Consider the following 13,807-nt stretch of genomic DNA (forward strand, 5'->3'; position numbering starts at 1 on the left):
AGCCCATAACTTCTATTCAAAGGAAAATTCCTTTAGGGTATGGGTAGATTGCAGTACCAAGAATAAAATAGCAACATTTAGGTAATTTAGTTTAGTTACCTAGGCCTGTAACCATGACAACGGGGCGACAACTGTGTCTAGAGGAAAGAAGGAAGGGGTTTCTTCTGTAAGAGCAGTGAGATTATGAAACTCTCTGCCTGTTATATATGGCAGATATTATATCTTTCATATGCCTTTCATAAAAGACTAATGTAAGAAGTTATGTGTAGCAGATCGCTAGACAGGTAAATGATCCGATTTGATCCGGTTGTCATATTTAGAGTAGAGAATGTCCCCTGTCCCCCCCCCCGTAGGGATTATTTTGTCTTTCTACCAATCAACCCTGCGTTTTATTGGTTAAAGTAGATGGACTTTTGCAACCTAACAATGCTACAAAAATAGAAAACGTTAAAGAGTAACTGCTCTTTCTGCAACTTTTGATATGTCATAGAGACATATAAAATGATTGGATCTGTGGGGGTCCGGGTGCTGAGTCCCCCCACCGTCGCTAAAACGAAGATGCAGAAGCATTCAGCAGTACGCCCTGCACCTTCAGTTGTAATTTGCTCTCCGTGTCAGGCTGAAGACGGCGCTCATAGTCATAGACGTTCTATGAGCGCCATCTTCAGCCTAAGGGTATGTTCACACGGCTTATTTCCGGACGTAATTCGGGCGTTTTCCGCCTCGATTTACGTCCGAAAATGCGGGTCGATAGCGTCGGCAAACATCTGCCCATTCATTTGAATGGGTCTTACGATGTTCTGTTCCGACGGTCATTTTATTTACGCCCCGCTGTCAAAAGGCGGGGCGTAAATAGACGCCCGCGTCAAAGAAGTACCTGTCACTTCTTCAGACGTTAAATGGAGCCGTTTTCCATTGACTCCATGGAAAAACAGCTCCATTTACGTCCGTAATTGACGCAGCGAAAAAGCGCATCAACATGCCATTACGCCTGAAATTACGGAGCTGTTTTCTCCTGAAAACAGCCCCGTAATTTCAGCCGTAACGGACGCTGCCGTGTGAACATACCCTTACAACGAGCGCAGATCACAGCCGCAAGTTCAGGGTGATCAGCAGAGCGCTTCTGCATCTTCGTTTCAGCGACGATGGGGGGCTCAGCACCCGGACTTTTGATATGTCTCTATGGCATCTCAAAAGTTGGCAGAAAGTGCAATTACTTTTTAAAGAACAAATTCAGCTCTGCTACATCTGTAGTCACAGACGCTGGTTGTTCTTATCAGAAGAATGTGTGAAGTGTTTCAGCTTTTGTCTATAAGAAATACATTTGGGCTGCACACGACACATGCGACCACCTATAGTGTATAAATCACTAAGCGATCGTCTCAGCCTCCTTCACCCACACTGATCCTGACTGTGCTGTCTGCTGGCAGAGGCACAAGTTCCTGTCATTGGTGGCACAGGATGAATGACTCACTCTGTTAAAGCTGCCATTGACATTACTACAGCAGCTCAGGGAATAAATTGAACTTTTGTATGTTTTTTGTTTTGTTTTGTTAAATATCTTTTTAATTGTACACTTTTGAACTTTGGGAATGGGAATTTTGCGACAGCTCACTTTACTGAAGGGCTTAGTGATGTGCTGTCCTCTACAACTGAGGGTCTCCCACACTTGTCCTCATGCTGTGCTCTCAATAGATGCCGTGTACAGGTACTTTGATGCTATGTATTTGAGTAGTGGGTACTTGGCTTAGAACTTGGCAAACACTGCTCTACAACTATTCCTTAGAGGTCTACTGAAGACCAGTGGGAGTTTTGTGGCTTTAAAGGGTAACTAAACTTTCAGAAAACTTCTGATATGTCGTAGTGACATGTCAGAAGTTTTGAGTGGCGGGGGTCTGAGCACTGAGACCCCCACCGATCGCTAAAACGAATCGGCAGAAGCGCTCAGGTGGGTGCTGAGCTGTTTTGTTTCTGAGGGTATGTTCACACGGCCTATTTACGGACGTAATTCGGGCGTTTTTGCCCCGAATTACGTTTGAAAATAGCGCCTCAATAGCGCTGACAAACATCTGCCCATTGAAAGCAATGGGCAGACGTTTGTCTGTTCACACGAGGCGTAATTTACGCGCCGCTGTCAAATGACGGCGTGTAAATAGACGCCCGCGTCAAAGAAGTGACCTGTCACTTCTTTGGGCGTAATTGGAGCCGTTATTCATTGACTCCAATGAATAGCAGCGCTAATTACGCCCGTAATGGACGCGGCGTTCAAGTGCCTGCACATGCCGTTACGGCTGAAATTACGGGGATGTTTTCAGGCTGAAACATCCCCGTAATTTCAGCCGTAACGGACGCCCTCGTGTGAACATACCCTGATCGTCTTTTTTTTTTTCGGAAAGCCGAACAGTTGGTGTACTCAGCCCATAGACTTTCTATTGAGTCCGTACACCATTACCTCGGCTTTCCGAGAAAAGCCGATCAGAAACCAAGCGGCTCAGCGCTCACCCGAGCGCTTCTGCATCTAGTTTTAGCGATCGGTGGGGGTCTCGCTGCTCGGACCCCCTGAACAAAACTTCTGACATGTCACTATGAAATGGCAGAAGTTTGTTGTACGTTTAGTTACCCTTTAAAAATGAGATTTGAAGAATTGAATTCATACAGGTGTCCAAACGTGGTAATTTAGCCAAAGATGGATATCATGTCCTGCCTGGAATATTCCTAAGTAGACACCAATCTCCGAAGTTTACTTATATTGGGTATTGCATAATAGTACTTCATAGGATGCACTATCATTTGTAGCACTTCACACATTCTTCTCAGATGAAAAAGCAACATCTGTGACTACAGATGTAGCAGAGCTGAATGTGTCATCTAACTGTTTATTTGTTGTTGTTGTAGCATAGTTAGGTTGCAAAAGTCCATCTACTTTAACCAATAACATGTAGTGTTGATACAGAGGAAGACAGACAACACAATACGGGGAAAACAAATCTTTCCCAACTCTAAATATGGTAACCAGAACGAACCAGATCATTTTACTGCCTAGCGATCTACTACAGATAACTTGTTACATTAGTCTTTCATGATAAGGCATATGGAAGATATAATATCTGCCATATATATTATCTTATGGCAGAGAGTTCCATAATTTCACTGTTTTTACATGAGAAATGAAGTCTTGGTCATTGCTGAGGTCCTTTGTTACATACCATATAGAAAGCCCAAGCAGCTGCTATGGGGCCCTTGGAGAGAGAGGGCCAAGCCTTGGTTGCCTAGTATCTGTGCAGGACTACCCTCTGCAGAGGAACTGCAATGTTAGCAAACAAGGTGGTGGGGGGTGGAGGTTCATAGAATGGGCATGGAGGGGTAAACAAACACCAGGCCATTCAGTTTGGTCTATTCCTATAGGGCACCCCTCTTCTATGTACACAACTGTATTTTTCCTGCCAAAGACTGGATCGAGTCCAAGGAGGGGGGGGGAAGTGGAAAAACGTTTCCCTTGTAAAAAAAAGATTTCCCTTTTTGCCAATTTTATTTCTGGCATTACAGAAAAAATACAGAAGAAAACGTAGATCTCAAATACGACCCTTTCATAAACTAATATGATGTTTTCTTGACCAGAGAACTGTTAGGCGAGTATACAATGTTTGTGTATTGGCATCCTTCTTGGGAACTTTTAGTGTTTTAAGATTTATGGTAAAGATATAAAAGCCCCTTTGTTCATATTTTTGGGCTTTTTAAAAATACCTGTAAACCTCATAGTTAACCCCGATAACCTATGCTGAGATATAGGGGCACTTCTTGCGGGATTCACACACTGAAGAGCTGATTTAGCTGTCCCTAGTCCTGCTTATGGCACGGAGAGCAAGGTGATCACTGGTAAATCTATTTCCATGATTGACACGGTAGTGTCTCTGTGGGGTCAAATCACCAATTCCTGACTTATTACTCAGCAGAGTCGCTATTCAGGGAAAGAAATTCCCCAGTGACCACCCTGTTCCCACTATGACAGTTTCACAGATACAGGGACAACTAGAGAAGTTCTCCTGCATGAAGAACCTGCCAGTGTTCTGGACCCCTGTGAGTAAGGGATTACTGTCATCTAACCTATTTATTCAAGGTCTTTTTCCTCGGTATTGCTGTTAACACTGCATATAATCTCTCTTTTTTTTTATAGAAAAAGTTGCAATAAAAATATTGGACAAGACCAAGCTGGACCAGAAGACACAGCGCCTGTTATCACGAGAGATTTCCAGTATGGAGAAACTGCATCACCCCAACATCATCAGGCTTTACGAGGTGGTGGAGACCATGTCTAAGCTGCATCTTGTGATGGAATATGCAGGAGGGGGGGAACTTTTTGCCAAAATTAACACAGACGGAAAGTTATCTGAATCAGAAAGCAAAGTTATCTTCTCTCAGATAGTGTCTGCTGTGAAGCATATGGTGAGGCATGGTTTCCGTATTTATACTTTGTTTTTTGTTTGGTGTTTGCATTCACTTCGTTCATCAGTTATAAACCTTGAAGGATTTTGTCTGCTGAACAAATATTCACCAAAATGCAGCAAATGACTTGACCTCTAAGGGTATGTTCACACGGCTTATTCACGGACGTAATTCGGGCGTTTTACGCCTCGATTTACGTCCGAAAATGCGGCTCGATAGCGTTGGCAAACATCTTACGATGTTCTGTGCACACGGTCATTTTTTTATGCCCCGCTGTCAAAAGGCGGGGCGTAAAAAAGACGCCCGCGTCAAAGAAGTGCCTGTCACTTCTTCAGACGTAAATGGAGCCGTTTTCCATGGACTCCATGGAAAACCAGCTCCATTTAACGTCCGTAATGGACGCAGCAAAAAGCGCCTCAACATTCCATTACGGCTGAAATTACGGTGCTGTTTTCTCCTGAAAACAGCCCCGTCATTTCAGCCGTTACGCACGCTGCCGTGTGAACATACCCTTATAGTGTCATTAGTTTTGACTTCAATGATGTCCATAGTGATATGATATTGGATACATTTTGGATAAATATTGGATTGTTGTTTCCATTTCCTGGGCTGGTGTAAGCTATAGGCAAGCTTGGGCAGAAGTCAGGACCCACTGGGCTTAGGGTAGGGTAGACGTGGGTCCTCAGTGACTATGTCACCCAAAGACCCACGTACGCCGTTCTAATACATTTCCATAGAGCATAGGTTACAGATGCAACAATGGGCTCTTAGTTTGAGAACAGTTAGGGTATGTTCACACGGCTTATTTTTGGCCATTTTTCAGACCGTAAACGGCAGAAAAATGGCAGAAAAATCGAAAGTAGAACGCCTCTAAACATCTGGCCATTGATTTTAATGGGAAAAATGGCATTCTGTCCCGACGGGTTTTTTTTTTACACGGCCGTAAAAAAAACACCCACGAAAAAGAAGAGCCGTTTTTCATTGACTCTATAGAAAAACAGCTCCAAAAATTGGCGTAAAAAACGCAGTGAAAAATGCTAGTTAATTAAAAAAACGGCTGAAAATCAGGAGCCGTTTTCCTTTGAAAACAGCTGCGTATTTTCAGACTTTTTTGCTTAGCGTGTGAACATACCCTTGTAGTCAAAGTTTTCCTGATTTATATTGTTAGAAAATATTTCCTCCAAAAACTTCCAAGAGAGCAGTACTGGTGTCATTATACAAATTTTACAATCTAGGTAGACATTTTCATTGATAATCTCACCCAAATTATATCACAAATTTTGCTGAACTTTAACAATTCTTTGATAATGGGTCCGTCAGAGCAGAAGATCAAGGTATCTATGCTCATCCAGCTACAATGAAACAAAATGTCAAGTCGATTATCTTGCTAAGGCTGTGTTCACATTTGCGTCGGAGTTCTGTTGATGGGTTCCATCAGACCTTTTCATCAGAGGAACCCATCAACGGAAAGGCAAATGGAAACCATAGCTTCTATTTGCATTACCATTGATTTCAATGGTAATGCTTCCGTTGCTAATGGTTTCCGTTTGTCTCCGTTCTGTAAGGTTTACGTTGTTTTTCTGACGGAATGAACAGCACAGTCACAGAGACAAACGGAAACCATTTGCAATGGAAGCATTACTATTAAAATCAATGGTAATGCAAACGGTAGGTGTGATTTCCATTTGCCTTTCCATTGATGGGTTCCTCCAACCGAAAGGTCCGACAGAACCCATCAATGGAAACCGAACGCTAATGTGAACAGGCTGCAACCCCCTTTCCCTCGTTTCCAGTTCTAGTGCATCTGAAACAATATATTTGGGAAAGAGGTTGGGCTTTGGTTACTTTATTTCTGGATGGGAGTCAGTGGACAATTCAACCCTAGACTAGGTAAACAAACTTGCTCAGTCCCAGTCCCCGGCCATAGATCGAAGGGACCAGGAGGAAATGGACCACTGTTTTCTCTGACAGATTTCTTCAAACCTGTTTATTTCAGGAGCTTGCAGGACTCACAAATAGTACTACGAAATCTTACAGTACCTATCATTTCAAAAAGAAAATCTTAATCCCTTCTTAGACAGATGTAGATGTGCCTTAGATGTAGTGCCAACCTACATAAGACTTTAAGGAGCATTATGACCACAACACATATAATAGATTTAAAATATACATTTTATCAAATTAATTAAAAACTATAAATAAATAATAATAGACAAACAATGAATACAACAAAAAGCCAGGTATTTTACACAGCTGTTTGTTGTATTCATTGTTTATCTACTATTTATTATTATTATTTATTTATAGATTTTAATGAATTTAATAAAATGTATATTTTAAATCTATTATACGTGTTGTGGTCATAATTCTCCTTAGGTTTGATATATTGTTGGAGTTTAATTCCACGTAATTTCTTTAAATCATATATCGGAATATTAGATGTAGTGCAGTCAGAAATGTCTAACCCGCAGTTTCGGGTCTTTTCCTCCCCATGCTACTTTTTGTAAATGTACATCTTCTCTCCATGCTTGCTGATTTGGATTTTCCTGGTGCGGAGCTGGAGAGCTGTATAGAAATGCTCTAAACCAATCAGCTGCTTTCCCACTGGTGCTTCCTCCCTCCCTCTCACAGCACCAGTCTCACACATGCTAGATGGGTTTTATACTAAATGGGTTTTTATACTAGATGGGTTTTTATACTAGATGGGTTTTTATACTAGATGGGTTTTTATACTACATGGGTTTTTATACTAGTTGGGTTTTATACTAGATGGGTTTTATACTAGATGGGTTTTTATACTAGATGAGTTTTATACTAGATGGTTTTTATACTAGATGGGTTTTTATACTAGATGGGTTTTATGCTAGATGGGTTTTATACTAGATGGGTTTTATACTAGATGGTTTTTATACTAGATGGGTTTTTATACTAGATGGGTTTTATGCTAGATGGGTTTTATACTAGATGGGTTTTATACTAGATGGGTTTTTATACTAGATGGGTTTTTATACTAGATGGGTTTTTATACTAGATGGGTTTTATGCTAGATGGGTTTTATACTAGATGGGTTTTATACTAGATGGGTTTTATACTAGATGGGTTTTTATACTAGATGGGTTTTTATACTAGATGGGTTTTTATACTAGATGGGTTTTTATACTAGATGGGTTTTATGCTAGATGGGTTTTATACTAGATGGGTTTTATACTAGATGGTTTTTATACTAGATGGGTTTTTATACTAGATGGGTTTTATGCTAGATGGGTTTTATACTAGATGGGTTTTATACTAGATGGGTTTTTATACTAGATGGGTTTTTATACTAGATGGGTTTTTATACTAGATGGGTTTTATGCTAGATGGGTTTTATACTAGATGGGTTTTATACTAGATGGGTTTTATACTAGATGGGTTTTTATACTAGATGGGTTTTTATACTAGATGGGTTTTTATACTAGATGGGTTTTATACTAGATCGGTTTTATACTAGATGGGTTTGGCAACATTTACTTAGAGCCTGCAGACAGGGAAATGGACTCTAGGCTGCTGGAAGGTGATGCGATTTCCCCTAATAAGTTACATTACAAAGTTGTATATGTTAACATGTACAACTGATTTATGGTAAATAAAAGTATGATGATAAGTACACTTTAAAAAAAAAAAACTTGAAATTAATTTTAGCAAAAACGTTACATTTCTTTACTTTGTAAAATTTGAAAAATACAAAAGGTGAACAATTTGAACATAGTCTTTTCTGTCATAGTAAATGGATACATAAAGTGCCTTGTGTTGTCAGAGAGCAGGTTCCAAAGGATGGGTGCAGCATGAGAGAAGTTCCAGATTACTGTTCAATAGATATTCACAAATATATTCCTCTGTTCTGTGTTACAGTCCAGCACATTCTGTCCTTTATTCCTAAGGATCTATTCAACAATAATTGTAAAATGCTTAATCCTTTAATTATGCTTTGCAAATCTGATTAACTGCTATCCAACATTTTTTTTTTAATTCTCAGCATGACAACCAAATCATACATAGAGACCTGAAAGCAGAAAATGTTTTCTATACAAGCAACACATGTGTCAAGGTCGGTGACTTTGGATTTAGCACAATAAGTAAAAAAGACGAGACTCTAAACACCTTCTGTGGCTCTCCTCCATATGCTGCTCCAGAACTTTTTCGAGATGAACAATACATTGGCATTTTTGTTGACATTTGGGCGTTAGGCATACTCCTATACTTTATGGTGACAGGCAGTATGCCCTTCCGAGCAGACACAGTGGCCAAATTAAAGAAGTGCATTCTGGATGGAACTTATTCCATTCCTCCATACGTATCAGAACCCTGCCACAAGCTGATTAAAGTGATGCTTCAGCCTGTACCTTCGGAAAGATGCAGTGTGGATTACATTATGAAGAATGAATGGATGAATGGTATACAGTATCCAAAACCATTAGAACCCTTCAAACTGGATCCAAAACACTTGTTGGATACGAGTACTCTAAAAGGCGATGAAACAGAAGTAAAGAACACTTTGGAAAATTTGGGCATTACAGAGGAACATATTCTTAACAATCGGGACAAAGACTCTCGCAGCTCAATAACAGGGATTTATCGGATTGTTCTTCACAGAATCCAGAAAAAAAGAGAAGTGGAGAACGTTCCAATAATAACAAATCCAGAACCAAAAGAAAAGACCACAAAGAGGCCTCACAAAACCCGTCGAGAAATCAGGCACACGTCTAAATTTTGTTCGATTTTATAAAATGTTTTCAATTCTTGACAAAATGAACTAAAAGCCTGAGATGAGGGGCTGCTTACTTTTTTATTTTTTTACACAAATTTTCAGTGATGCCTTTAATACTTTTTTGCAAATATTTAACCCTCAAACAGCTACTAAGTTTGTATAAATGATTTGCTATGAAGAATTTCAGAGTGCCAATGCTGTTATTTAGCAAGTCCACATCTGCACAATACTAGAACAGACACATTAAGAAAGCAACAACGTTACAGTGGATCAATAGTGGTTCCACTAACAAAAAAAAATGTCAACCTCCATTGCGTTTATGTAATAATTCTATTTTAATCTGTCACACAACTAATCTCATGGTGTAATCTCATGGTTATGGGAAGGGGCATTAAAAAAATCAACACAAAAATGTTGGGGGACAAATACGTTTTTAAAATATCCTCCCATTATGCTAAAGCTCCTGCTGTCAATACAAGCCCTGGTATAGAGATTCAGATCATGGGCTTATTACAAATATCTATTACAAGTCTGCATGGTCGTGCACTGGATATAACGGCCAACACCTTACAAGACTGTCATAAAAAATTGGTGATCTGAATCTCCGGATCAGGGCTGCTTTTGTCACCAATAACAGATGCTACAGTCACAGGCGGACATGCATTAGCAATAAATTAAAGGAACACTCCAGGTAAAATGGATATACTGTGTTATAACACGTGCAGGGTCTGAGGATGGTGTGTGACACCGGGATTGGCTCTTTGATGACCTTGAAATCCCTGTGTCATGCACCACCCTCTCAGGCCTGGCACTAGGAATAACTCGTATATCTTAACCATCTAATAGAAATATGGCCTTGTTGCTCATAGCAATCAGGGCTCAGCTTTCATTTCCTAAGCTGCTCTGGAAAAATAAAGACCAGTTTTTTCTGTAAGATAGTTTTGATAAATGGGGTCCACAGTGTATCAGTTTTGCCTGGAGTATCCCTTTAAGGAAATGCTCCTACTAGCGCCATACTTCCATTTTTAATGGATCTGTTTTTAAAGGATCGAACTGGAAAACATCACATCTGCTATTTGATGCTTTTCATTTTGATCAGGTTTCTATTTTTTACCATGTGAGATAGCAAAGCTACGCTATTCTTCCTGCTAAGAAGAGAAAAAAAATTCCCTGATGTAATGGAGGATAATGCGGGCTTACTGGCGGCATTTAGCCAGGCAAACAAAGTAATGTAGGGGGAAACCGCCAATGTGAATGAGCCTAATATGTGCTCCCATGACTGATTCCCTTTAATTTAGTGGCATAAGGCTTTTTTTACACTAGTTGGATGGATCTGTTTATAACGTAGCCATGACAGCTTTGCCGGATTGATTCTAAATGGATACCTCCGAATCCTGGCGAAGCTTCTTGACCCATCGATATGTATTTTTAATGACAAGAAAAGAGTTAAAGACTTTGTTATTCTTGCTGTCAAAAATACCAGTAAGGGCATGTGCACACGGCAACGCCAAATACGTCTGAAATTACGGAGCTGTTTTCAGGAGAAAACAGCTCCTGAATTTCAGACGTTTTTACAAGTGCACGCGTTTTTTGCGGTGTCTTTTATGGACGTAATTGGAGCTGGTTTTCATTGGAGTCAATGAAAAAAGGCTCCAATTACGTCCCAAGAAGTGTCCTGCACTTCTTTGATGCGGCCGTAATTTTACGTGCCGTCTTTTGACAGCGACGCGTAAAAGGACAGCTCGTCTGCACAAAACATCGTAAGACCCATTTCAAGCAATGGGCAGATGTTTGCCGACATATTGGAGCCGTATTTTCAGGTGTAATTCGAGGCGTAAAACGCCTCCATTACGTCTGAAAAGAGGTCGTGTGCACATACCCTTACCCTGATAACAGCTAATGGCTCCAGTGTGAACAAAGCCTAAAACATGCAGTTGTGTTGTAACTTTGAAACAAATGTTTGATCATTCTTAACCAGAATGATATCTATAGTTGATATCACTGCTGCCCGCTTCACCTTTTACATAAGTCTCGGGGTATTATATATGAACATACATCTACATAATTCTTCCAGCTGCTAGTCAATAGATATGGAGAACCCCAGCACACTGACGGACTCACTTCTTCCCCAGTGGAGGAGTAGTCCATGCTAGAAGTCTGACTGTAGTGCCTTGCTGCAGGTCATTATGGCCCACAATTTTGGAACCATGAAAAGAGCTTTTAGGGGAGACTTTGGTATACTATCCTCTAATGCTGCATTGTTTTTATGTATCAATACTTCGCAGGTAGAATTGCATTGATTAGGTTGAGTATCCCTTCCCTGTCGTAGATATTAGATCATTTTTAATGTCTATGGTTCTGCGAGACTCTCACTTGATATCAGATATTGGGGTAAATTCAATCAGACAGGTTATTTTATGCTCTAATAAGCAGTGCCATTGTATTCTCCAACATGCTGGACGTGCTCTATGCTTCCTTCTACAATTGACCCATAGATTCAGGCCTAAATGGTCATCCTAATGGACATCTCCACCTTTGCTTAGGCTAAAAACATTTGCAGTTGCTTCTTAGCAATCTATGACATTCATGTGCTAAGGAGCAACTGTGACCTTTGTAAATCAATACAAAACTGTCTCTTCTAAGAAATATCCTTTAAGTTTTAGGGTATGTTCACACAGAGTGTTTTCAGCTGTTTTTCGGGCCGTAAACGTCCCAAAAAGCAGCTGAGAAATCGGAAGCAGAACGCCTCCAAACATCTGCCCATTGATTTCATTGGGAAAAACGGCGTTCTGTTCTGACAGGCTGTTTTTTTTCAAAACGGCCGCGTAAAAAAAAAGTCAGCAAAAAAGAAGTGCATGTCACTTCTTCAGCCGTTTTTGGAGCTGTTTTTTATAGACTCTATAGAAAAACAGCTCCAAAAACGACCGTAAAAATTGCGAGTGGCTTAGAAAACGTCTGTAAATCAAGAACTGTTTTCCCCTGGAAAACGACTCCGGATTTTCAGACGTTTTTGAGTTTGTGTGTGCACATACCCTGAGTGAAACGGCAGATTTTTGACACTGACAGCTTGGGAGAGGTACTTCCTGTGGACTAGAAGACATTGCCTAGGAAAGCTTTGATGACGGAATCAGATATTACTCAGCAGACAGTTGCTCCCCCTTATATTCTGGGTCAGAGTGACCATGTTAAAGTCTTATAAAAATGTTGTGATGTTGATGGAAACAGGATTAAAATGAAAGCTTCAGTTTATTTAGAGCTGGAATAAAGCAGCTGTATATAAAAATAACAGGCTAGAAATCAGTATCCACTTGAGACAGGAGGTAAGTGACTACGTGACAATTTACAGGTGTTCAGGCTGCTTAATAAAAATGATCGGAAGATCACTGTAATCCGCTCTGCTCCTCTGCTGGTCTCCTTAACATACCATATTCCTTGCGGTATCCATTAACATACTTGCCTCATATATTTATATTAGTCACATAAAACATTGCATCTAGGGGAGAATATCTCTCATACGGTGCTGTATGGAGGCACATACAATATCACATGGAGTGCTTACAGCTGTGTAGTACACAGCCACCATACAGGCCCCATACATATCGGTCTGCTGTGTGCATGAGGCCTTAATAAGGCCATTTATAAAAAAAAAAATGATGAATTCCGAAAGCTTTTATGCACCTACCTCTTAACAAACAGCACATAACCTACAACCATTCTTTTTTTCTCCACCCTTCCTACTTATCCGGCTTCTTTTCATCCTGAAGCTGCATGATTTCCCATGTGGGTTTTCCATTCTGCTATTTGCTTGAGTGGGATGGGCCTAAACAAGTCTGTGAAGCAAGGAGAGGCAGTCTATTGTATGGCAGAGAGATTGTCCTGTGACTATTTTAGTGTATGTAACTACATCTAAGGAAATGTTTGGTCACCCAGACAAAAAGTCAAGCGGCTGCTAGATTTCCTGTGTGAACACACTTCACAAAATATATTAACAGTCAGCTCTAATAAGAGACAAAACCATACATTGTGTGTGTAAGGGTATGTTCACACGGCCTATTTACGGACGTAAATCGGGCGTATTTGCCCCGAATTACGCCCGAAAATAGCGCCTCAATAGCGCTGACAAACATCTGCCGATTGAAAGCAATGGGCAGACGTTTGTCTGTTCACACGAGGCGTATATTTACGCGCCGCTGTCAAATGACGGCGCGTAAATAGACGCCCGCGTAGAAGAAGTGACCTGTCACTTCTTTGGCCGTAATTGGAGCCGCTATTCATTGACTCCAATGAATAGCAGCGCTAATTACGGCTGTAATTGACGCGGCGTTCAAGCGCCTGCACATGCCGGTACGGCTGAAATTACGGGGATGTTTTCAGGCTGAAACATCCCCGTAATTTCAGCCGTTACGGACGCCCTCGTGTGAACATACCCTAATACTAAACTATGTGGATATAGCTTCTGCAGTGGAGTTACGTTTTAAGAAATTTGGCTTTATTTTCCAAAACAATTCTATCTAGATGCATGAATATTTGATACCGGTTCATTTTGACAAATGTTACTTAATTTCTGTTGTTGAAAATGTTTATTACGTAACAGAATTAACAGTTTAAATATAAAAA

At 40.4% G+C, this 13,807-nt stretch overlaps 1 protein-coding gene across 5 annotated transcripts in view; it reads left to right on the forward strand.

Annotated features, from left to right (window-relative positions):
- Positions 1-13,548, forward strand: part of NIM1K (NIM1 serine/threonine protein kinase) — an 89,682-nt gene extending 76,134 nt beyond the window's left edge. For all 5 annotated transcript variants that reach the window (XM_075839569.1, XM_075839606.1, XM_075839578.1 and 2 more), the window contains 2 exons: positions 4,175-4,443; positions 8,459-13,548. In XM_075839569.1, coding sequence (XP_075695684.1) covers positions 4,175-4,443; positions 8,459-9,208 — 1,019 coding nt within the window. In that variant the 3' untranslated portion in view covers positions 9,209-13,548. The remainder of the gene's footprint in view (positions 1-4,174; positions 4,444-8,458) is intronic.
- Positions 13,549-13,807: the final 259 nt, after the last annotated feature.

Source organism: Rhinoderma darwinii, chromosome 1 (genome assembly GCF_050947455.1).
Source record: "Rhinoderma darwinii isolate aRhiDar2 chromosome 1, aRhiDar2.hap1, whole genome shotgun sequence".
NCBI classification, from domain to species: Eukaryota; Metazoa; Chordata; class Amphibia; order Anura; family Rhinodermatidae; genus Rhinoderma; species Rhinoderma darwinii.